The following is a 25,092-nucleotide window of genomic DNA, read 5'->3' on the forward strand; positions in this document are numbered from 1 at the left end:
AGCATTTTGTACTAACTGCAAGCTTTTGAGACTCGCCATTGGAAGACCAGAAAGCAGTACATTACAGTAGTCAAGGCGAGACGTGACAAATGCATGGACTAGGGTCTCTGCATCAGAGGTGGATAGAATAGGTCGTATCTTCGCAATATTGCGAAGATGAAAAAATGCTATTTTAGTAACATTCTTAATGTGTTTATGAAAGGATAGAGGATAGGATAATTTTTTCCTCATTATATTCTGAAGTTATTCTCGTAAAATTGCAACTTTTTTTGTAACATTTTGACTTAATTCTTACAGAATAATGAATTTAATTTTTGCTATTGCTATTTTTACTTTTTCTTGTGATCATAAAATTGTAACTTTTTCCACAATCAAATTTACCCAAAAATTACAACTTTATTTGTTGTTTTTTCCTAATACTACGACTTTAAAGAGGTAATGTGTTTTTTTCTCAAATATTTCAACATTATGCTACAAAAATTATATAATTTTTTCCTCATTATATTCTGAAGTTATTCTCGTAAAATTGCAACTTTTTTTGTAACATTTTGACTTAATTCTTACAGAATACTGAATTAAATTTTTGCTATTGCTATTTTTACTTTTTCTTGTGAAATTATATTTTTATAAATTTAAAATATTTATAAAAAATATTTATAAAAAATATGTATGAAAAAATATTTATAAAAAATATTTATAAAAAATATAAATATAATAATAATATAATAATGATTTGGAATTTATTTATTAAAAAATCCAAATTATTATTATTATCATCATCATCATCATCATCATCATGATTATTATTATTATTATTATTATTATTATTATTATTATTATTATTATTATTATTATTATTATTATTATTATTATTATTATTATTATTATTATTATTATTATTATTATTATTATTATTATTATTATTATTATTATTATTATTATTATTATTACCCTGATTCGGAGTCTCCATTTGGCCTAACCTGTTTTTGGAACGTGTGAGGAAGAGACGGAGCTTGTCATCATGTTAGCCAATAGCCCACCATGCAGCTTGCAGAGGCGTCATTAACAGATAACTATTCATCATCGGGGGGGAAGACATAAATCAAATAGAACAATGCAAAGACATTCTCCTATGAATCACCGACCACACTTAAAGCTTTTTTTTTTTCCACTCGCAATCAACCTGATTATCCATCCAGTGTGCGTCAGTGTGTGTGTGGGCGCAGTCGAGTAGAGGTATGGTTGGCGTAACGGATGATATCCCAACACACACACACACACACACACAGTTCCATGCACTTGTATTGACATGCAGTCACGCTTGCTATCATTTCCCAATTGAATGCAGCGTACCCGCACACACTTCTATAATTGGGAAAATCATGAGACCGTATTGATAAAAAAAATGGCGGCGCGGATTGACTGGCGTGGACAGAAGCAGTTTATGGAATTGATCAGTTTTGCTTTGATAAAAGCTTCCGTCTTCGCATCCGTATTGTTAATAATCAACAAGTTAGGTTGGGCTGTGTTTTTTTTTTCTTTCGTACATCAATCGGCTTTTTTTTTGTTAACCTCACTGCAAATATGGAAAAGGCAGAGAGATGCCTGCAGTGTAGGATTCCCTCCCTCCCATCCGCAACACCCCCCCACACACCCCTTCTCCTTTTTCTTCAACAACGGTTGAAGATTAAAAGAAACGTCTCACAGATATCTGTCAATTCGCTACGTGAATAATGCGGTGTGGAATTTAATGGCACAAGTTATATTGGGTTTCCTGCTACACCCACATTTTCCTCTCGATAAGATCAATGGCGCTCGGTGACAGATAGGGACGGTCTTTTGTATCTTCAAATTTCAGGTTTCTGAGGGAATAATTAGATGGATGGATGAGAAGTAATGCATCAGTCTGCTCCGGGGGGGGGGGGGGGGGGGGGGTGGCGGCACCCAGAGATCCTCTAGTTCAACACGTTATGCCGCCACGTCTGTTTGGTGGAAAAGTGTTTAATAATCGTGTCGAATTCCCATTGTTTTAAAAAGTGTCTGTCTGCTTGATTTGATGCTTTAAACCAATAGAAAACTTTTTTTTGTGTGTTCTTTTTGTTGGTATTGTTTATTTAACAGAAAGGAGTTCCTTTTGATTGGGGGGGTCTTTTTTTAGCATGAAGAGAGAGTGCTGTTATGCGTTTGGCTCTATTCCCCCCCCCCCCTCTCTCTCTTCAAACTTCCTGTTGTTGCTCGCAGGTAACCCGCTCGCAAAAAGGTTCTTCCTGCAGGGTAAATGGAGGAGGTTCAAGTGCTGGATTAATGGAGGTGCTTTAGACCTTTTACTGTAACACTGACATCATCATTCACGCGTGTGGTTGCAGCGTTCGTTTGTTCATTCTTTGGCCGTTTGTGAATGAAGTTTCCATGTAGTCAACTCGTACTCAATCTGAAAATTGAAAAATAATATTCATAAATAATGGATTGGTACTGTGAGAGTCATTAGTTCATGAACAACCATTACAATCAACATTCATTCATTCACGAGGGTCGCGGGGGTGCTGGAGCCTATCCCAGCAGTCTTCGGGCGAGAGGCGGGGTACACCCTGGACTGGTGGCCAGCCAATCACAGGGCACATATAGACAAACAACCATTCACACTCACATTCATACCTATGGACAATTTGGAGTCGCCAATTAACCTAGCATGTTTTTGGAATGTGGGAGGAAACCGGAGTACCCGGAGAAAACCCACGCATGCACGGGGAGAACATGCAAACCCCACACAGAGATGGCCGAGGGTGGGATTGAACCCTGGTCTCCTAGCTGTGAGGTCTGCGCGCTAACCACTCGAACGCCGTGCAGCCCGACAATCATCAAGTATAAGAATTTTATTCAATTGACAATGAGATCTATCAGCGTGGAAAAGGTTATAAAGCCATTTCTAAAGCTTTGGGACTCCAGCAAACTACAGTGAGAGCCATTATTCACAAATTAAATTAAATTAAATTAAATTAAATTAAATTAAATTAAATTAAATTAAATTAAATTAAATTAAATTAAATTAAATTAAATTAAATTAAATTAAATTAAATTAAATTAAACACTAATTTTTTAAATGTCATAAGATTATGAAAACGAAACAAAACACCAAACAAATTTGTTATTTTTAGAAAGTTAGGTGGTGAAAAAGTTATAATATCATGAGAATAAAGTCCAACTATTATGGGAATTTAGTAACAAATTAAAAAGTATTTACAAGAATAAAGTCAAAATATACAGAAAAAAGTTTGAAAAAATTCTAAAAAAAAAAAAAAAGGCAAAATTTTACAGGAATTTTTTTAAAATGTCATAACATTATGAAAAAGAAACAAAACACCAAACAAATGTGTTATTTTTGGAAAGTTAGGTGGTGAAAAAGTTGTAATATTATGCGAATAAAGTCCAACTATTATGGGAATTTAGTCATAAATTAAAAAGTATTTACAATAATAACGTCAAAATATAGAGAAAAAAGTTTGAAAATATTCTAAAAAAAATGCATTTAAATTCTAAAAAAATGAAATTTTTTAAATGTCATAACATTATGAAAAAGAAACAAAACACCAAACAAATGTGTTATTTTTGGAAAGTTAGGTGGTGAAAAAGTTGTAATATTATGCGAATAAAGTCCAACTATTATGGGAATTTAGTCATAAATTAAAAAGTATTTACAATAATAACGTCAAAATATAGAGAAAAAAGTTTGAAAATATTCTAAAAAAAATGCATTTAAATTCTAAAAAAATGAAATTTTTTAAATGTCATAACATTATGAAAAAGAAACAAAACACCAAACAAATGTGTTATTTTTGGAAAGTTAGGTGGTGAAAAAGTTATAATATTATGAGAATAAAGTCCAACTATTATGAGAATTTAGTCATAAATTAAAAAGCATTTACAAGAATAAAGTCAAAATATAGAGAAAAAAGTTTGAAAAAATTAAAAAAAAGGCAAAATTTTACAGGAATGAACTTGTCAGGGAATGACAAAGAATAATGTAATTTTAGTATATTTTTAGAATATATAGAAAAAAAATACGTTGTCATTTTTAGAAAATTAGGTTTGGGGAAAGGTTTTACAAATATAAATTAAAAAGTATGTACAAGAATAAAGTCAAAATTTTACAGGATTTTTTTTAAATGTCATAACATTATGAAAAAGAAACAAAACACCAAACAAATTTGTTATTTTTAGAAAGTTAGGTGGTGAAAAAGTTATAATATTATGAGAATAAAGTCCAACTATTATGAGAATTTAGTCATAAATTAAAAAGCATTTCCAATAATAAAGTGAAAATATAGAGAAAATAGTTTGAAGAAATTCTAAAAAAAAGGCCAAATTTTACAGGATTTTGAAGATTTCAACCTTTTTGTAATATTTGTAAAACCTCTCCCCAAACCTAATTTTCTAAAAATGACAACGTATTTTTTTCTATATATTCTAAAAATATACTAAAATTGCATTATTCTTTGTCAAATAAAATAAAATAAATACAAATTAAAAAAATAATAAAATAAATAATATTATAAGAATAAAGTCCAACTATTATGGGAATTTAGTTTGAAAAAAATATTTTAAAAAAAGGCAAAATTTTACAAGAATGAACTTGTCAGGGAATGACAAAGAATAATATAATTTTAGTATATTTTTAGAATATATAGAAAAAAAAATTGTTGTCATTTTTAGAAGATTAGGTTTGGGGAAAGGTTTTACAAATATTACAAAAAGGTTAAAATCTTTGACAACAATAGCAAAAATACACTTAAGGCTGAGATGCAATTTTTTTCTAAAAATATATCTAATTTCTTGGCATGACTATTGTGTTGCTGTCCAAACATCCTTTCATTCCATCCCAGTCCCACCCCCCGGGATGGATACATGGATGCAAATACCGTCGTGGTCCAACATCCCCATTTTACCGGAATACCAGCAATCTGTGTTTTTCCATTGCTTAATATGCAGATATTTTTGCACCCGGGGGGGGCTGAAAAGCACATTTTAAACACTTAAATGGAAAAATGTTGATGTCTTCACTCATGTCTTCCTCTTCGCCTGTGTTGTTGATCCGGCTCAGGGGCGAAGGCATGACTGCGATGTGGTAGAGACAGAAGCTGCAGTCAAAGCCGCTGTGATCAGGTGCACACTTCATAGAAACCAGCAGATGGAGGAGCGAGAAGCCGCGTGCATCCTGAAGGTTTAGCGAGAACTGAGAGGTTACACTCTGCCGCTACAAAGCTGACCTGTCAGCCGCTGACACATGCCGTATCGGTGCAGACGAGCTTCCTGTTTATGCGCTCGCTGCACCTCTAGCACCTCTGGAAAAAGGGCACGACGGGAATATGGATTAAAAAAAAAAATGTTGACTCTCCAACTCTTCCCGTTTTTTTTTCCTGGTTAATTAATGTTGTTTTGTCTTCAAAGCGCAATTGCGGGCTTGTTGTTACGGGCCTTGATCGCCGCATTTTCAAGGTTACCTAAGATGTGAGCCTTCACGTGATAAATCAGTTTAAATATAGAAAAGGAGCACAGGAGAGAAGTGGAGGATTTACGGCGTGTGTGGAGAGCGATATGCAAATGAGGCATGGTTTGTAATAATGTGAAGGACAAAACGATCATATTGTTTCCGCCCGGATCCTTTACAACATGTGTTTTTTTTTTCTCCACAATTCAGTCAGATCTAGCGCACGCTTGCATATTTGTTGGTGTATTTTCATCTTGGCACACTCCCAGTTTATCCCTCCACCTGTTCCCATTCAAGCAGCAGGCCACACACACACACACACACACACACACACACAGAAGTTGAGCTGTGTCTCATTCACATGGTCACCCCTCTGACATGTGTGTGTTGGTGCATCACAGCGCTGCTTGTGTCATAACATGAAAAAATTGAAATTGAAAAAATTCTAAAAAAAAAAAAAAAAAAGGCAAAATTTTACAGGATTTTTTTTAAAATGTCATAACATTATGAAAAAGAAACAAAACACCAAGTATTTACAAGAATAAAGTCAAAATATAGAGAAAAAAGTTTGAAAAAATTCTAAAAAAAAGGCAACATTTTACAGATTTTAAAGATTTCAATTTGTAAAACCCAAACCTAATTTTCTAAAAATGACAACGTATTTTTTTCTATATATTCAAAAAATATTCTAAAATTACATTATTCTTTGTCAAATAAAATACAATAAATAAAAATTTTAAAAAATAATAAAATAAGATAATATTATGAGAATAAAGTCCAACTATTATTGGAATTTAGTGATAAATTAAAAAGCATTTACAAGAATAAAGTCAAAATATAGAGAAAAAAGTTTTAAAAAATTCTATAAAAAAAAGGAAAAATTTTACAGGAATTTTTTTTAAATGTCATAACGTTATGAAAAAAAAACAAAACACCAAACAAATGTGTTATTTTTAGAAAGTCAGGTGGTGAAAAAGTTATAACATTATGAGAATAAAGTCCAACTATTATGGGAATTTAGTCATGAATTAAAAAGTATTTACAAGAATAGAGTCAAAATATAGAGAAAAAAGTTTGAAAAAAATCTTTTAAAAAAGGCAAAATTTTACAGGAATGAATTTGTCAGGGAATGACAAAGAATAGTGTAATTTTATTATATTTTTAGAATATATAGAAAAAAATATGTTGTCATTTTTAGAAAATTAGGTTTGGGGAAAGGTTTTACAAATATAAATTAAAAAGTATTTACAAGAGTAAAGTCAAAATATAGTGAAAAAAGTTTGGAAAAATTCTAAAAAAAAAAAAGGCAAAATTTTACAGGATTTTTTTTTAAATGTCATAACATTATGAAAAAGAAACAAAACACCAAACAAAGTTAGGTGGTGAAAAAGTTATAATATTATGAGAATGAAGTCCAACTACATATTATGGGAATTTAGTCATAAATTAAAAGGTTTTACAAGAATAAAGTCAAAATATAGAGAAAAAAGTTTGGAAAAAATTCTAAAAAAAAAAAAAAAAGCAAAATATTTGTAAAACCTCTCCCCAAACCTATTTTTCTAAAAATGACAACGTATTTTTTTCTATATATTCTAAAAATATACTAAAATTACATTATTCTTTGTCAAATAAAATAAAATAAATACAAATTTAAAAAAATAATAAAATAAAAATAATATTATGAGAATAAAGTCCAAATATTATGGGAATTTAGTCATGAATTAAAAAGTATTTACAAGAATAAAGTCAAAATATAAAGCAAAAAGTTTGAAAAAATTCTAAAAAAAAAGGCAAAATTTTACAGGAATTTTTTTTTAAATGTCATAACATTATGAAAAAGAAACAAAACACCAAACAAATGTGTTATTTTTAGAAAGTTAGGTGGTGAAAAAGTTATAATATTATGAGAATAAAGTCCAACTATTATGGGAATTTTGTCAGAAATTAAAAAGTATTTACAAGAATAAAGTCAAAATATAGTGAAAAAAAGTTTTTAAAAAATCTAAAAAAAAGGCAACATTTTACAGAGATTTTTTTAAAATGTCATAACATTATGAAAAAGAAACAAAACACCAAAGAAATTTGTTATTTTTAGAAAGTTAGGTGGTGAAAAAGTTATAATATTATAAGAATAAAGTCCAACTATTGTGGGAATTCAGTCATAAATTAAAAAGTATTTACAAGAATAAAGTCAAAATATAGTGAAAAAAGTTTGAAAAAATTCTAAAAAAAGGCTAAATTTTACAATTTTTAAAGATTTCAACCTTTTTGTAATATTTGTGAAACCTTTCCCCAAACCTAATTTTCTCAAAATGATAACGTATTTTTTCTATATATTCTAAAAAATATACTAAAATTACATTATTCTTTGTAAAATAAAATAAAATAAATAAAAATTTAAAAAATAAAATAAAATAATATTATGAGAATAAAGTCCAACTATTATGGGAATTTAGTCATAAATTAAAAAGTATTTAAATTTTTATTATTATTATTATTTAATTAAAAAGAATAAAGTCAATATATAGAGAAAAAAGTTTGAAAAAATTCTAAAAAAAAAAAAAAGGCAAAATTTTACAGGAATTTTTTTTAAATGTCATAACATTATGAAAAAGAAACAAAACACCAAACAAATTTGTTATTTTTAGAAAGTTAGGTGGTGAAAAAGTTATAATATTATGAGAATAAAGCCCAACTATTATAGGAATTTAGTCAGAAATTAAAAATTATTTACAAGAGTAAAGGCAAAATATAGAGAAGAAAGTTTGAAAAAATTCTAAAAAAAAAAAAAAGGCAAAATTTGACAGGAATTTTTTTTAAATGTCATAACTATTATGAGAATTTCGAAATTGCATATTTGTTGTTGTATTTTCATCTTGGCACACTCCCAGTTTATCCCTCCACCTGTTCCCATTCGAGCATCAGGCCTGTTTGTGCGTCACACCTACACACACACACACACACACACACACAGAAGTTGAGCTGTGTCTCATTCACATGGTCACCCCTCTGACATGTGTGTGTTGGTGCATCACAGCGCTGCTTGTGTCAGTGTGTGTGTGTGTGTGTGTGTGTGTGTGTGAGAGGTGAGGTTAAATAGACGCTTAGCAATGAGAGGAGGGAAGCGAGGCAGAACTGGCAGGACATCACAGACGTCCCCTCAGCGAGCTGTGACAATGGAAACAACACAATCACAGCAACATGTAAACTGCATATGTGACCTGCGCCGCAGTCATCATTCCACACTTGTCACCGCGCCTCTGTCATGTAAGGTCATGTATGTGTGACCGCCTATACGTGTGTGTGTGTGTGTGTGTTCTCGCACACACACACACACACACACACACTCATTTCTTCACCCAGGAGGAAAGTTGTTCTCTTTCATTGTACTGATGGAAATTAAGAGTGTTAGGGGCACATTGACCAAAAAAATCTTGACATTTCACAAATAAAGTTGTAAATTTACGATGGTAAGGTAGTACAAAAAAAATCACGAGAATAAAGTTTTACATTTATGAGAATAAAATATAAAATATACAAAATTTACAGAAAATCCACGAGAATAAAGTTGTAAATTTACAAGAAAAACATTGTGAATTTACAAGAAAAGTTGTACATTTATAAGAAAAAGATGTAATTTAAAAGATTAACATAGTAAATGTACAAGAATAAGTAGTACATTTCCAAAAAAAGGTTATAAATTCACAAGAATAAAGTTTAAAATTTATGAGAAAAAAATCTAAAATTGACAAGAAAAAAGTTGTAAATTTACGGGAATAACGTTGTACATTTCAAAGAAAAAAGTTGTAAATCCACAAGAATAAAGTAGTACATTTACCAAAAAAAGGCTGTAAATTTACTAGAATAAAACAGTAAAGTTACAAGAAAAAGTTGTACATTTTGCGAGAATAATGTTAATGTAATAATGTGTAAAAAAAGTTATACATTTACAGGAACAACATTGTCAATTTACAAGGAAAACATTGTGCATTTACAATAAAAGTTGTACATTTATGACGATAAAGTTGTAAATGTACAAAAAAAGTTGTAAATCCACAAGAATAAAGTTGTAAATTTACAAAAAAAAGTTGTAGATTCACGAGTATAAAGTAGTACATAGTAGTAGACAAAAAAGGTTGTACGTTTACGAGAATAAAACAGTAAAAGTACAAGAAAACGTTGTAAATTTGCGAGAATAATATTGTAAATTTCAAAGAAAAAAGTTGTAAATCCACAAGAATAAAGTAGTACATTTACCAAAAAAAGGCTGTAACTTTACTAGAATAAAACAGTAAAGTTACAAGAAAAAGTTGTACATTTGCGAGAATAAAGTTGTAAATGTAAAAAAAAAAGTTGTAAATCCACAAGAATAAACTTGTAAATTTACAAAAAAAAAGTTGTGTATTTACGAGTATAAAGTAGTACATAGTAGTAGACAAAAAAGGTTGTACGTTTACGAGAATAAAAGAGTAAAAGTACAAGAAAACGTTGTAAATTTGCCAGAATAATTTTGTAAATTTCAAAGAAAAAAGTTGTAAATCCACGAGAATAAAGTTGTACATTTACAAGAAAAAGATATAATTCACAAAATTAAAATAGTAAATGTACAAGAATAAGTAGTACATTTACAAAAAAAAGTTTGTAAATTCACAAGAATAAAATAAAATAAAAATATATAAAATAAAAGAAAAAAGTTGTGTATTTACAAGTTTTAAATGGAAAAGAAAATAAGTTGTAAATTTACAAGTAAAAAGTTATGAATTCATCAGAACAACGTCATAAATAAACAAGTAGTAAATTCATCATTTCGCAAGAATAAAGTCATGAATTTACAATAATAAAGGAGTAAGAAAAATATTTTTATTTATTAAAATTAATTATTTTGATTGTGATTTATAAATTTAGATATTATTTATGTTTCTATATTTTTAGGACTGTCAAGCAATTAAAAACTTCACAGTTTTCCAACTTAATTAATCATGATTGATCACCATTTGCAAATGACTGTATTTTATGAGCAAAAAAAATGATGAAAAAGACAAATGACACAATTAGATACACATGTATGTATATATATATGAATGTATATATGGATGTATTAACAGCTCCAAATGAATCCAATTGATTTCAAGCTAAAAGATACCACACGTTTGTCTCTTTGATAGTTGCACAACATTTGAGTGACACTCGAACCGCATCATTAGAGTCATGAAAAGATTTGCATCAAATTGTACTTTTGCAGTCAGGGTTACGTTAGTCTGTGATAAGAATATCCGTTTATTAATTTTCCTTATCTTTTTGATTATTTAAACCACACACGAGTGCATAATTAAGACTTTGTGAGGATTTTCCGAGTGTTCCTGAATGCATCTCGCTGCGGTCTCGTGACAAGAAGGAAGTGTCCTTCCGAGGAGGAATAGATAGTGTTGTAGAGACATATATGTGTTAGAATTGCAATTCCTACTGCTGTTGATGTGTTAGGGTAAGAATAAAGTAAAGTAAATAAAATAAAGTTCTAAAAGAGAGTCAGACTTTGTGTGATCGTGTGGGGACACGACATGGCGCTTCCGGATGACGTCATAACACAGCGGTGTGGCTTGAGATAATGCGCATGCGTTAATTACACTAAAGGCGTGTGACCAATGTTGCTGGTTGGATATTTTGTCGTGTCATGCTTAGTAGCTGCCATTAGAAGGAGGAGGAGGGAAAGAAAAAAAGCTTTATTATATTTCTTACGTTTCAAAGAGAGGAGTTGAATGATAAATAAAGTGAATAATAGGCGCCCTACATTCAATACAGTGCTTGGATCAAAATGAAGCATGAAACATTTGAACGTGGGTGTGGAATTCCCATTGGTGAGTGGGAGGCTCACTTAGAAACACACACACACACACAGGAAATAAGTCAAGTGTTGTCATCATGGCGGCCATGATGCTGTCCACAATTCCTATTCATGTGAATGTGTGTGTGTGTGTGGAGTTAATCGGCTTTCTGCAACTGAAGCATACGCTGACTCATGTCAGACATTAAGAAAAGGACCGCTCTTCTACATTGAGTGTGTATTATGCTACCGGCCCCGCCTCCACCCACTGAGACAAAGAGAATGTTCATTCATTCATTCATTCATTTTTTGTACCGCTTTTTCTCACGAGGGTCGTGGGGGTGCTGGAGCCTATCCCAGCTGTCTTGGGTCGAGAGGCGGGGTACACCCTGGACTGGTGGCCAGCCAATCACAGGGCACATATAGACAAACAACCATTCACACTCACATTCATACCTATGGACAATTTGGAGTCACCAATTAACCTAGCATGTTTTTGGAATGTGGGAGGAAACCGGAGCGAGAACGGGGAGAACATGGAAACTCCACACAGAGATGGCCGAGGGTGGAATTGAACCCTAGTCTCCTAGCTATGAGGTCTGCGCGCTAACCACACGATCGCCGTGCAGCCTCTATATTTAATGTATTTGTTATTATTATTTATCAATATCAACATTTTGGCTGCATAGTGGTCGAGCGGTTAGCGTGCAGGCCTCACAGCTAGGAGACCCGGGTTCAATTCCACCCTCGGCCATCTCTGTGTGGAGTTAGCATGTTCTCCCCGCTCTATATTTAATGTATTCATTATTATTATTCATCAATATCAACATTTCGGCTGCATAGCGGACGACTGGTTAGCGCGCAGGCCTCACAGCTAGGAGACTCAGGTTCAATTCCACCCTAGACCATCTCTGTGTGGAGTTTACATGTTCTCCCCGTGCATGCGTGGGTTTTCTCCGGGTACTCCGGTTTCCTCCCACATTCCAGAAAACATGCTAGGTTAATTGGCTGCTCCAAATTATCCATAGGTATAGTCCAAAAAATGAGCCACGGGCCGCAAACTGCCCCGAGGCTGCACTTTGAACACCCGTTTTGGAGTGATAATTTTCTATACATGTGGTCATCTTTTTACGGCTTATGATGTTTTATAGTTACGAATACACTCTCATAAAAGACCGTATGAAAATAATTACCAAAAAAAATAGTTCCAAGTGACACCAATTTTGCTGTTTTTAGTTAACTTAGTTAACCTTTATGTCTTCCAACTATGAAGCAGACTCTTCTGGAAAGTGAAAGTCAAAAAAATGGAAATTAGAAATGAATATCGAAATAGATTCCCGTAAATTTCCTGTGTTTTGCCTTATTGTCTTAGTAAGTAGCTTTAGCCAACGAGGGCTGTATAGTAAAAAAAAAAAATCTAAAGATATTTTCATAATACTCTTTATTATCGTAACACTAAAACAACAACATGATGATGACTGATGGAACATATGGTTGCATTAAGCAGAGGCGTCCATCACCACTTTTGATGTTGACCAAAATTATTCTTGGCCTAAATGAAGCATTGTCAAGCATAAAAATGGCTAAACGAAAGGAAACTATAAAATATAAGGCATTCAGAAGACGCATAAAAAGACAAGGTCACTAGGTGTCAGTCATGTGACATTGACGAGACACCGTCCAATGCTAATGTGTGAGTCTATGTATGTTATGTCTATGCTGTAAAATCGGGTAATATGAACGTGAATGTGACTATAGGGGTGTTGTTTCACATATGGAGGGCTCTAATATGGTAAACAGTATGGTAAATATTCTTATAAATCAGGGGTCTCAAACTTGCGGCCCCGTGGGCCAAATGCAGCCCGCAAGACGCTAGTTTGAGGCCCCCACCTTGATACCAAAAGTTTAATGTTGAAATGACAGCTTAAAGCTGTGTGCAGACCGGACACAATTAACATGATTTTGCCCGCCCATACTGTTACCCCTACCCTGTTACCCCGCCCTGTTTTAGCATTGGATTAGCAATGAAGCTAAAGGCTTATATGACGCTGGGTACAAATAAATACAGGAAATGATTTGGAATAAAACTGGGAAAATACACGTCAAGATAAAGCATCTCATCAAACATGTTGTTAAAGTTACGACGCTGCTCCCAGATGGAAGTGAGTGCGATGCTAACTTGCTAATTGGGTCAAATTATTAAGTTTCATTAATGTTCATGTTACAGGTTAAATAACTGTTAATACTGTACATTTGAATCCGAAAAAAATAATTTCTCTACCAACTGTACGTATGTGGTTTCTTATGTTTTTCTTATTTGTTTTATTATTATTATCATTTTACTTATTTATTACTGATTGATTGATTTATTGTCTTTATTCTTAATTTGTTTATTTATTTTTTTATCTTATTTTGTGTATAGAAAAATAAAAATTAAGATATTTGAGAACAGTGGAATGTTTTATCAGATATTTTGGTGTGGAAAACCGGAACCAAAGTACTGAAAAAGTGTAGAGTATAGCAGAAGCAAAAGCATTGAAGATAGTTTTTTTATTGATTTTTTTTCCAGTTTTTAATAAATGTGTTTTGTTTTGTTTTTTTTGAAAACCTGATGCGGCCCGGCTTCACCCGGAACCTAGCTCCGGTGGCCCCCAGGTAAATTGAGTTTTGAGACCCCTGTTATAAATAAACTATAGTGCGTTCAAAGACCACAGAATAAAGTGTGAAATCTCAACACTTGATCAGTGAAGCAAAATACACAAATACAAAATCAGCAAATGTGTCAAGTGGTCATGTGACCGTTTCCACCTTCTTCTGCAGGGCGCCGAATGTCAAAAAACAAATCCTCACAGTGGCCGCCCTTCCCCACTGAGTGTGTACGTTTGAGTGTGTGTGTGTGTGTGTGTGTGTGTGTGCGCTACACGAGTGCCAGGAACATGATTTCATAGGCTTTATTTTTACAATAAATCACACAGCGAATGAAAGGAAATGAAAAGACATCTCAAGGATAACGTGAACAAGACGACGAGGGCGCATGCAGAATGGAGAACCTCTTCTTTAGGGTGCGCTTTGTGTTTTTTTTTTGTGTTTTTTTTTTTTTTCTCTCCCAGCTTGGCGTCCCCTCGGCTCGGGGGCAGATGGCAAAGCTCCATCCGGCTCTGCAGTCATGTTTGATGGGCATCCTGCTGCCCACTTTCAAGGAAGGAGGGGGGGGGGGGGCGTGTGTGTTTGCAAAAGGGACAAAAGAAAGTTTGTATACAGCAAGGCGGTGCACAGGGGGGGGGGCAATCAGAACAAAGAGTGTAGGGATGTATAAGCTGTACTGTGCTTACATATAGGAGCATGTCAGTGGGAGAGAGGTTGGTGTGTGTGTGTGTGTGTGTGTGTGTGTGTAACATCCATACTGTCTCTGTTATGCAAATTACTGTGTTTACTACTTAACAGTACACTTTATTGTCATTGTTCTCTTCCAATACAAACACAGGTAATTGATGCTGTACATGATGAAGTTCCTTTGCTTGATGCGTTCAACAACTTTGACACTTTTTGCTCAAATTGGTTCTAAAATCTGATCCGCTATCATCTTTTTTTTTTTTTATCCTAATATTGTCTTTGTCTTCAATGGTGAGGAATTCCCATCAAAGTTTTCCCCTTCTCTTAATACTTTAGGGAATTTTCAAACGTCGGGATGTATGGCTGTAATGCCCCAAGATTTGTTCTCCCTGAAAGAAATAATAGAGTAAGAATATATTAACTACAGAGCAACATGGCGTTTTACGGGGTCTGTACTTTCATGTTGCGTTTAATATCATATAGCGTACATATGTAAAGATGTGCTTTACGGCATTCCGTCGATTTAAATTCTACAGCCATGATCATGCATTAAATAGCAATTTCAAATTCTCTTAACTGCAGGGTTTGGATGCAAATCCATTGGGGCATTACGTTAAAAACCATAAACATCATAAAAAAAAGAGGGAATAGAAATTAAAAATGGAAGCAAAAATGACAATTTAACTGCTCCTTGGTTTATAAGCAAACGCTGTCTCGGGTTACCTGATGTGACGGACAGAAATTGTATTTAAGGAAGAACACACAAAAAAAAAAAATGGCAATGAAAAATAAAAAAAGCCATTTAAAGCAAAGTATTTTTTTTTATTCACACAAATTTAATAAGATATATAACAACCGGTTTGGTCCATAAATATTTAAGGGGAAATAGTTTCTATACACCATCTTTATCAAGAAACAGGAAAAAAACATGGACAATCTTGATAGAACACTTACTGTACTCAACTATTAACACGAAGATCAATATATAAGTTTCTTGGAACTATATCTGAAAGAGTGCACAAATGCTTTCTATGACATCGCTGCCCCCCCCCCCATCCTCCCCGCCCCCTTTTTTGTGTTTTTTTTTTTTAATTTTATTTTATTTAACAGGATACACCATAAAAAGATCTTTGAAAATAAGATGCAAAACAGTACAAAACTAGTGAGGCGTTCAAAGGGTGTGAATCAGTTAACAAAGAACACATAGAATCCTGAATTTCCCAACCAAACCCCCCCCACCCCCCCCCATCCCCAAACTTCTCGCATATAAGGCACATAGTAGAACTGAGTTAGGCATCTACTTCAGCGAGTAGACTCAGAGTGTACCACTTTGTTCTACAACAGAACAATTTTAGAACGCGCACAATGAAATGTGTCTGTCTTTTTTTCCTCACTACCTTTCAGCCAGAAGAAGAAACATGGTTTGATTTTTTTTTTTTTTTTTTTTTGGTCTGGTTATTAGAGAAAATAAAAAAATATGTCCCAAATAGTGGAAAAAAACATGGCTGCCTCTCTTTGCACGTCCATCTAGCTGAGGTCATTTCAACGCTCATGACAGTTTCCAGTCTTAATTCGAACTCATTTTTCCCTTTAAAAAAAAAATGGTCACCCTGAGCAACATGATAAAACAATAATGCACTTTTCACTGGGCGTTGTGCAGTTGACTTGATCAGAAGGCAGTTGACTACATGGGGGGGGGGTGTCCAAAAATATGGCCCGGGGGCCCCTTTGCTCACCGCAGTTTTTTTTTTTTTTTTTTTTAACTGTCCCTTAACTGCATATTGAATTCATTGATAATGAGATATAGCACTGCTATACGATGGAAGCTCCACTTCCTGTCCACACGTCCGGTTAGACATTTATTGAAACACACACAAGCACGGGTCTAATTTTTAAATTATTTTCTGTGATTATATCTACCATATTGAGTAATATGAGTGTAAAGGTCACTATAGGGGTGTTATTTTGTATCAAGAGGGCTCTAATAATGATAGTTTGCCATGCTTGAATTTTTTTTCATTCATTCGTTTTCTACTGCTTATCCTCACTAGGGTCGTGGGTATGCTGGAGCCTATCCCAGCAGTCTTCGGGCAAAAGTTGGGGTACACCCTGGACTGGTGGCCAGCCAATCACAGGGCACATATAGACAAACAACCATTCACACTCACATTCGTACCTATGGACAATTTGGAGTCACCAATATCAATCAATGATGAATCAATTATTAATCAATTACGTTGGAATTCCATGACTCGTTTTTTTGACTGTAAAAATGTACAGTAAATATCCTCAGCCTCGGAATTGTGAATATTTGTTAAATTTCCTTTGTCATCCATGAACTCAGACCTATTTAACAGCTATAAGCGGTAGAAAATGGATGAATGAATGAATGAGTTCTCCTCCTATTTGTGTGGAAGTGGTAACTTTTTGGCTTCTTATTTTGACTTTCCCCACCCTCGGCCATCTCTGTGTGGAGTTTGCATGTTCTACCCGTGCATGCGTGGGTTTTCTCCGGGTACTCCGGTTTCCTCCCACATTCCAAAAACATGCTAGGTTAATTGGCGACTCCAAATTGTCCATAGGTATGAATGTGAGTGTGAATGGTTGTTTGTCTATATGTGCCCTGTGATTGGCTGGTGACCAGTCCAGGGTGTACCCTGAATGAAAATGAATGAATGAATAACCATTCGGACCTCGAACCGATTACTCGATTAATTGAGCTTCAGATTAATCAAGGAAGAAAATAATGGTGAGTCACAGCTCTAATCAGATAAAGTCATTAGACCACCATTGTTTCTTCAGTTTGTCCATCCATTTTTAACAACTGAATATACATATTTTGGACAGATTTGATGATAACAAAAATAGCTCATCAGACTTTCATTGGTTATGTTTGTCCAACCACTTTAAAATGAACAAGAAACTGAAGAAACAAAGTGATCTAATAGTTATTTTCCCACGACCGTGTATTACTAGATATTAATTGTTTATTCTGTCAGGATTTGTATTTGAAAATAAGGGTAATTTTCCGCAAAATTACAAAATTAGGGGTGGAAAAACCCAACATTGCAACATTAGCTTCGCAGATTACTGTTGCCATTTCTGGCCAACTATGGGAACTATGGGAAATTCTTGGCTAGGGTTGACGCAGGTATACCAGATATGACCAATTAGCATTGTGACCTTGAACACAAAGCGAAGATCTAGTCAACTTTCATCATTATTAGCGCAACTTTGATGATAAGAAAGAGCTATTTGTTTACGAAGCAGATGTGTGGCCATTTTGTGGTCCTTCCTTATGAAATAGTTACGGAAATACGAAGATGTAGCATATATTGACCGACACTACGTTGGGCAGATGGGTTTTCTGGTCTACGTATCAAAGCGCCCCCCCCCCTGCATCAACGTTTTGGACACCCCCTGCCATTACACGAACTGCCCACCATTCCTTAAGCGAACGTTATTAACTGTGCAATGTAAGATTGGCGTCTCGTTCCAGTACATGTCTTCATCAAGTGAGAAAGTCCGGTTCTAGAATGAATGAATCCAATTGGGATCTGAGTCTGATTATTCCACTGTCGTACAGACGGGAGACATTCAAAAAGAGAATTAAAGCCTATTTTCTGGATCGACCCATATACAGAACATTCTACAAGTTGGATTCCAAAACAAAACAAAACAAAAAAATGACCTAATTAGTGCCAACACAGTGCATACAATTACAGGTTTCCGAGAGCAAGATTCACCAATTAAGCAAAAAAAAGGGCTGAATTGATCAGAATTCAATACAAATGTACAAATCAAGTCAAATGAAGAATGCTAGTTTCCAGGTTTGGGGGTTATTGTTCTTCCAATGGTATTTTTTTTTTCTCTTTAAAGTCCTTTCCAAAGCCATGCGGTGTCAAATGCTACACATTTTATTTTGAAATGTGCTCTTCTTGTTCTTGTGGTTCCTGTTTGCGTCAAAAAACAGTACGGCACTCTCTCTTCCAAGGTGTCGCTTCTGCTTGTTTTTAAAGGTGTCAATAAAGAAAAAAAAAAGTGGACGGGGGGGTGTGGGGGGGGACAAAAGCAAAAATGAAAGCAGTCTTGCTAGCTTGTTAGAAAAGGTTTGTCAAGGTAGTTTGCGAGGGACTCCCCGAATCGTGGCTGTCCAAACTAGAGGTGACGGACGTCACTACGGTAATAGAGGGGTTTGTCAGGTCTGTTAGTGTGGCCGCGCTGGAGGGGGGGGTGAGGGCCCCACTGTCGGATGAGGGTGGAGGGAGTGAGGTGCCATCAGCCTTATCAACACCTCCATTCTCTTGTCGTAAAACGTTCCTTCTGAATTTGGCTCTCGCGTTTTGGAACCAAACCTGCAAACCAATCCCAGTGTGGCTTTTACTTTTTTGAGTTTATGTACGATTCGTTGAAAGAAAGAAAGAAAAGGAAAAGACTCAAATGCAGTACACAGCTAGTCATTGAGGCAATATTGAGGTCCTCATGTTGGTGCAAGACTTTAAAGATCATGTGCACTCGTCTTGGAAAATAAAAACCTAATCAACGTGATTTTCTACACCTCAAAAACTGCATTATAAAAGGAAATAAACACCCATTTAATGACTAAGAAAAACAAAAGATGACTTCTGGTGTGAAATGGTAAATAGGGTCGGGTCGGGGGTTGGTGGTGCAAGAAGGAAAAATGGATCCGTGCTTACCTGGAGAACTCTTTTAGTCAGACCCGTCTTCTGGGCCAGCTGCTTTAGGTCCTTAGCGTCCGGGTTGTGGTTGATGGCAAAGTAGGATTTCATTGTCCGCAGCTGGTGGTGTTTGAAGGACGTCCGCATGCGCTTGGTCTTCTGTGTCGGCGGGTAGGCCTGCTGGTCCCGGTCCAAATGGTCCGTGTCGTTCTCGTTGCAGCCTGGGTAGAGCAGAGACTCAGAGGTCAATATTTTTAACAGCGAGTGTTTAGGATACTTATGCACAGTTTTTGCACCAATTTGAGCGTCAAACTGAAATAACAGCATAATAATCTCCCATTTTGAACACCATTGAGCCGCTGTATGACAGTTAACCACTAGGGGTCTCTGTATCCCAAGAAGATTTCACCCAACCGGGAGGTGGTTTTTTCTTGTCGGGGGGTGGAAAAAAAAAACATGCAAGAATATCTTTGCTCGCTTGAGACTAATAAATCAGAAACAACAGCAGAATGTGATCCCATTTGTAGTAAATATGAGCAGCTGAGTGACGTATATATTAACATGAACACTCGGAGACTAAAAAAATACAAATTGTACACATTCAGGCAATAAAATAAAGAATAAAGCTTGCAGATGTTCCTTAAACTGATTTCACCACCTTTGCGTTATTTCGGGTAATATTTAATAACCAGATTTGACTGGTAAGCCTTGATTAGAGCAAAAAAATGGATAGTATTTTTTATATTGGAGGTTGTTTCACTGCATTTCGACTCATTGCGCAACATCCGCGACTGCAAATCACATGATTGCTGTTGATGATTTATTATTATTATTATTATTATTATTATTATTATTACACATGCATGATAAAAAAAAATACAGATAAACGCATCCCTGTTTGCGCACGGATCTGCATGCACTGGCCCCCCTGAGAACCGGGGCTGACCGCCTCTACTGGAGGCCCGGGATTCCAACGTCACTTTCAATTAACGGAGAACAATTAACGCGCAGATTACCCTTCTTCCCTCCCTATTCATCGGGAACACAGGAAGCTGTGTTCACAATGACTAACTTATCAAGCGCGCACTAATTCGACGGAGAGACACAAAAAATTGGGACGCTGCAGGGTGGAGCCACTCGGCCCGGGGAGCCATTTAAATTTTTTTTACTTAAATTTTTTTTAACAATACCATGAAATAATACACATTTTGCTAAAAAGTCACAGGTGTAGTTATTACATATAACATATATAATTGGCATGTGACTGTTATGTCATCATTTAAAGTCAAGGCGGATTCATTAATTAATCCGGATTTATCGCTTTCAGTGAATTAATGTTTATATGAATTAAATAACATTTTATTTATGTCAGAGGTGTTATATATTATTTTCGCAAAAACGCTAAAAATGTAAGAACATTTCTGCCTTTTTGTTCTGTTTTCGAATTTTTGTTGTCGTTTAAGAAGCAGAAAGTGGCCCTCAGCAGCACTTTCGACATTCCTGATTATGCTTGATATTGGCAGGGTTTCCTTGTGTTGTGTTTAGAATAATCGGACATGTGACATTTCGGAAGCTAGTTATCTGCGAGAATCTTTTTTTGTTTGTTTTAGTGCAGACATTTATGCGTGTGTGTGTCACGCCGTCTCACCTGTGTTGTAGCTGGGTAAGTCCAAGCCCATGGCGGGGCTCTTCCTCTTGCGCGGTCTGCCCTTCTGTGCCGTGCCGGTGCCGTTGAAGTAGGGCAGGCCGAGGCCGCCGCCCTTGGCCGCCAGCTCGGCGAAGTTGAGTTGGGGGTGGTAGTCGGCTCCCTGCACCAAGCTCTCGAAGTGGAGGCGGCAGTAGACGAGGCTGTCCTTCATGCCGAAGTGGTCTCCCGTGGTGAGGGTCTTGTTGCACGTCGTGCAAGTGAAGCAGCTCAGGTGGTACACAGAGTCTCTGGCGCGCATCACCATCTCCGAGGCGGAAATCCCCAGGTGGCAGCGCGCGCACCTCTGCACGGAGAACCTTCTGGAACAAGACACATCGTCAAAACACCGCAGGGAACATATATAATATATATATATAACATGGTTCATTTTCAATTTCAATTTAAATACATTAAATACATTATTATCTTTGTCAGTAACAACATATTTCCTTGTCACCTACTAGCATGTTTACTAAAAGGAATCGCTATTTCTTTGATGTTAGCATGGGCTAATATCCAATATAACAGACTATTAAGACACTTTTGTTGACCAAATTTGAGTCTTTTTTTGTACCACTAACAAATTACGTTTAATTTGAATGTTTTTAATTAATAACGTGTATCATGTACACTTTAAAAGTTAAAAGTTAGCTTTTCTTTTTCACTTACCATCATTGCTAACTTCTTGACATTTGACCAAAAAAAGATGGCGATTTAAAGAGACAGTCACCGTCTTCACGTGACATTATACTTTTACTTTTTATTAATATTTTTGGCATCTATACATATTTCACAAGAAGTAATATTTCAATATTTAACCAGTATTGTTCATCTCATTTTGTATAGTCACTTTTTATTTTGGAATTCAACAAGCATTTCATGTTACTTTCATTTTTTATTGTTGTTTTTGGAATACTTTCATATTTCACAGGCTGTGAGATTTAACTATTTACACCAAGTTTTGTAAAAATTTCAACTTTCACTTTTTATGAATGTTTCTGGCCTATGTATTCAAAATTCCCAAGTAGGAAGAGTTCCAATAATCAATAACTAAGCAGCCCTTAACCAATATTTATCATTTATTTTTATTATTTTTGGCATTTTAGATTAAACATTACACGAGTAGTAAGATGTCCCTATTTAACCAATATTTGTCATTTTTGTAATTATTTTTAACATTTTTGTATACATATTTCACAAGCAGTAAGATTCCACAAGTCACCATTATTAATATTTGACATGTTTGTATACAAATTTAACCAATATTTTTTTTCAACGAATTATTCCAAACTAATGCGCATGCTCCAAACAAAAATGGTGGTCTGAAGTCCAAGTATTGGTGTTGTAAGATCAAAAATTAAAGATAAAAATATACATAAACTGACTTTGCCACCCGCGTCCACTTGTGATGCAAGACTACAACGTCCACAAACATCCACGTCCACAAACATCCACGTCTCTTACCTGTAATAATCCTCCTTGCAGTAGATGCTCCCATCCTTGGCAAAACACGTTAGCTCCGATTCCAGCGCTAGTTTACATTCACAGCATTTGAGACAGCGCAGGTGCCACTGCTTGTCCACGGCCAGGAGGTAGTATCTGTCCGAGATCTTGCCTCCACAGCCGGCGCACAGGGCGGGCTTCTCCGGGCTCATGGAGGGCATGGTCTGGCTCACGTGGAAAAGAACAAGGGAACCCCATTCAAATTCCACTTTGTCTTATTGGCAATAACGTGCTTTTAAGTTGTGTATTTTTCACATATTTCACAAATGTCAACAAAAGGCCCCTATTGTATATTTAGTAATATTTTTTGTGCATATTTTGCATAATCCATACTTAACATTGATCACGTGTGCTATTTTATATTGCTAATATAATGTAAGCACTGGGTTCTATGTGTGTGTGTGTTTTCTTGCAATATCTGCACAATTTATAGTGTTTTTAGTGAGTGTAACAATTAATAAATGACTACTATTTCTAGCAGAAATTATGTCTTTGCTGCATTTTAAAAATTTTGTGTGTGTGCAAAAAAAACAAAACTCAATTCCATCCCTCAAGTCCTCACTCACCGTCTCTCTCCCGTTAAGCTGCATGCTCTTCGCCAAGCGAGACTCCGACTTGGACCTTCTCTCCATCTCCTCCATGATCCCTTGGATGTGATCCCCGGAGATCCCGTGGAAAAGCATGGCTCCCGGTCCTCCCGGTCCTCCCGGTCCTGGACGCAACTTGCAACTGGCTGCCTCTGCCTTGCAGCCCACCACTTCCATACACCGTGTGTGTGGACCGTATGGTGCTGGCCCGGCTCAGCGCATCCAAATGGGCCGCGGGGAGGGGGGCGGGGGGGGAGCGAAAAGCAAAACCCTGCAGAGACTCTCAGTCTGCAAAAACGACTGGAAACAAGAAGAAGAAGAAGAAGAAAAAAAACTACAACAACAGCATTGGGTGGGACGAGAAGGAAAGATGGTGGCGCACAGGCTTGTTCCTTCTTTGCAGAATATCTCTTCTCCACATCAAAAAAAATATATATAGTCCAAAACGGGTGATGGAGTCAAAAGGGGGGGGGGGGGGGAGGAGGAGGCTGGCCAAAAAAAAATAATGACACAATGTTTGCCTTGTTTCTTTTCTCTCTCTCTCTCTCTCTCTTTTTTTCTCTTTTCCCAAAGTTCCCAGTTAGGGTTCCTTGGTGTTTGGAGGTCAGATTGGGACTGCCTGGATTTGAGAACTGTGTCCTATTTGTGAAGAGAGCAAAGCCTGCCCAGTGTGAATAATTTTGGTAGGAGGAGTTCCCTCCCTCTCTCTCTCTCTCTTTCTCTCTCTCTCTCTCTCTCTCTCTCTCTCTCTCACACACACACACCAATCATTTCTATTGCCCAACAAAGAAGCGTCCTTTTTACTTCTTGTATAATACTCCATTTAAAAATCCTCCACTTATTTACACCAAAAAATACATTTATAATTAATTTAAAAACACCAAAATTATTATAAATTGCTTTTTTCTCCTTTTAAAACACATGAAAAACATCTTATCTTAACATACATTTAAACAGGTGCGTTTGTGTCAGCGTCTAAGGGGGCGTGACCGTGATTATTGATAGGCTGTAGTGGGCGTGGCTTTGCTGTATCACATAATTAGCTAGACTTTAATTATATTAGGATTCAAAATAAATACATGGCAATTTTTTCCTTTATTTTTTTTTCAATGATTTGAATGTAATCTAATTAGCCGGTAAATAACTACATTAAATGGCTTTTTTTTACAGTATTCATATTTTCCACTGGTATTTCAATTTAAAGAAAGTCATATTTTCCATATAGCACAGACACACACAGGGAATGTTCTATACGAGAAAAATGAACAAAAAATATATAATAATGTTGAGGTCAATGTGAAAGGGGAAAAAATGACTTCATATATACATTAATATACAGTATATTGAGGTTACATTATAAGTATTGACAGGGTGTGAAGCTAATAAAAAAACAGAAAAGCTCAGTCTAAACGGGATGCTTTAATCGGTATAGTATAAAAATATTAATTAAAAAAATATGACAAAAAAAATTAAGTAAAGTAATCGACTGACCTTTGGTTTATTTTTAATTTTAGTTATGATATGCTTCATTTGAAAATGTTACATTATCACACACACACACACACATCAAATTGTGTAGCCTTTAATTGGAGGCCCCATGAAGGAAAGAGAGAAAAAAAAACAAAATAAAAAATAAAATCACTATATTTATTTAGCACCCTGACAGGATAAGAATAAGTGAAATAAATAAGGTGTTTTATTTACAACTAAAAAATACAAGAAGTTGGGCCTTTTCATGATTTGATGGAGACATTTATGACGAGTTTAAATGTCGATAAAGGAGAATTGTGTTGACCCGGAGCCTCCAGCGGTAACATTTGATTCTAGCCGAGGAGGATTTAGGATTTGTGTCAGTGCACAAGCGAGGAGTAATATTAACTGTAATATTTCATTATAATATGCCACTCATTGTGTGGGCTTTTTTTTTTTTGTGAACGGTGTCATATATTTTATAATGATGGTTTTAGACGCTTTTTTTGTTCATATAAAATTGATGG

The 25,092-nt window shown here is 35.2% G+C and overlaps 1 protein-coding gene across 3 annotated transcripts; it reads right to left on the reverse strand.

The window, feature by feature from the left end:
• Positions 1-13,324: 13,324 nt before the first annotated feature.
• lhx9 (LIM homeobox 9) lies at positions 13,325-25,087 on the reverse strand. Of its 3 annotated transcripts, none has more exons than XM_058072359.1 (5): positions 23,075-24,409; positions 22,470-22,672; positions 20,967-21,325; positions 19,337-19,539; positions 13,325-15,028 (listed from the first exon to the last, which is right to left on the reverse strand). In XM_058072359.1, exons 1-5 carry the CDS (start codon positions 23,270-23,272, stop codon positions 14,972-14,974), a joined length of 1,020 nt encoding a protein of 339 aa, XP_057928342.1. In that variant the 5' UTR covers positions 23,273-24,409; the 3' UTR covers positions 13,325-14,971. The 3 variants fall into 3 exon arrangements, with proteins under 3 accessions (XP_057928342.1, XP_057928341.1, XP_057928339.1); XM_058072358.1 differs by lacking the exon at positions 13,325-15,028 and adding an exon at positions 16,062-18,994 and having other exon boundaries at positions 20,967-21,322; positions 23,075-25,087; XM_058072356.1 differs by lacking the exon at positions 13,325-15,028 and adding an exon at positions 16,062-18,994 and having other exon boundaries at positions 23,075-25,085.
• Between the last annotated feature and the right edge of the window lie 5 nt (positions 25,088-25,092).

Source organism: Doryrhamphus excisus, chromosome 5 (assembly GCF_030265055.1).
Source record: "Doryrhamphus excisus isolate RoL2022-K1 chromosome 5, RoL_Dexc_1.0, whole genome shotgun sequence".
NCBI classification, from domain to species: Eukaryota; Metazoa; Chordata; class Actinopteri; order Syngnathiformes; family Syngnathidae; genus Doryrhamphus; species Doryrhamphus excisus.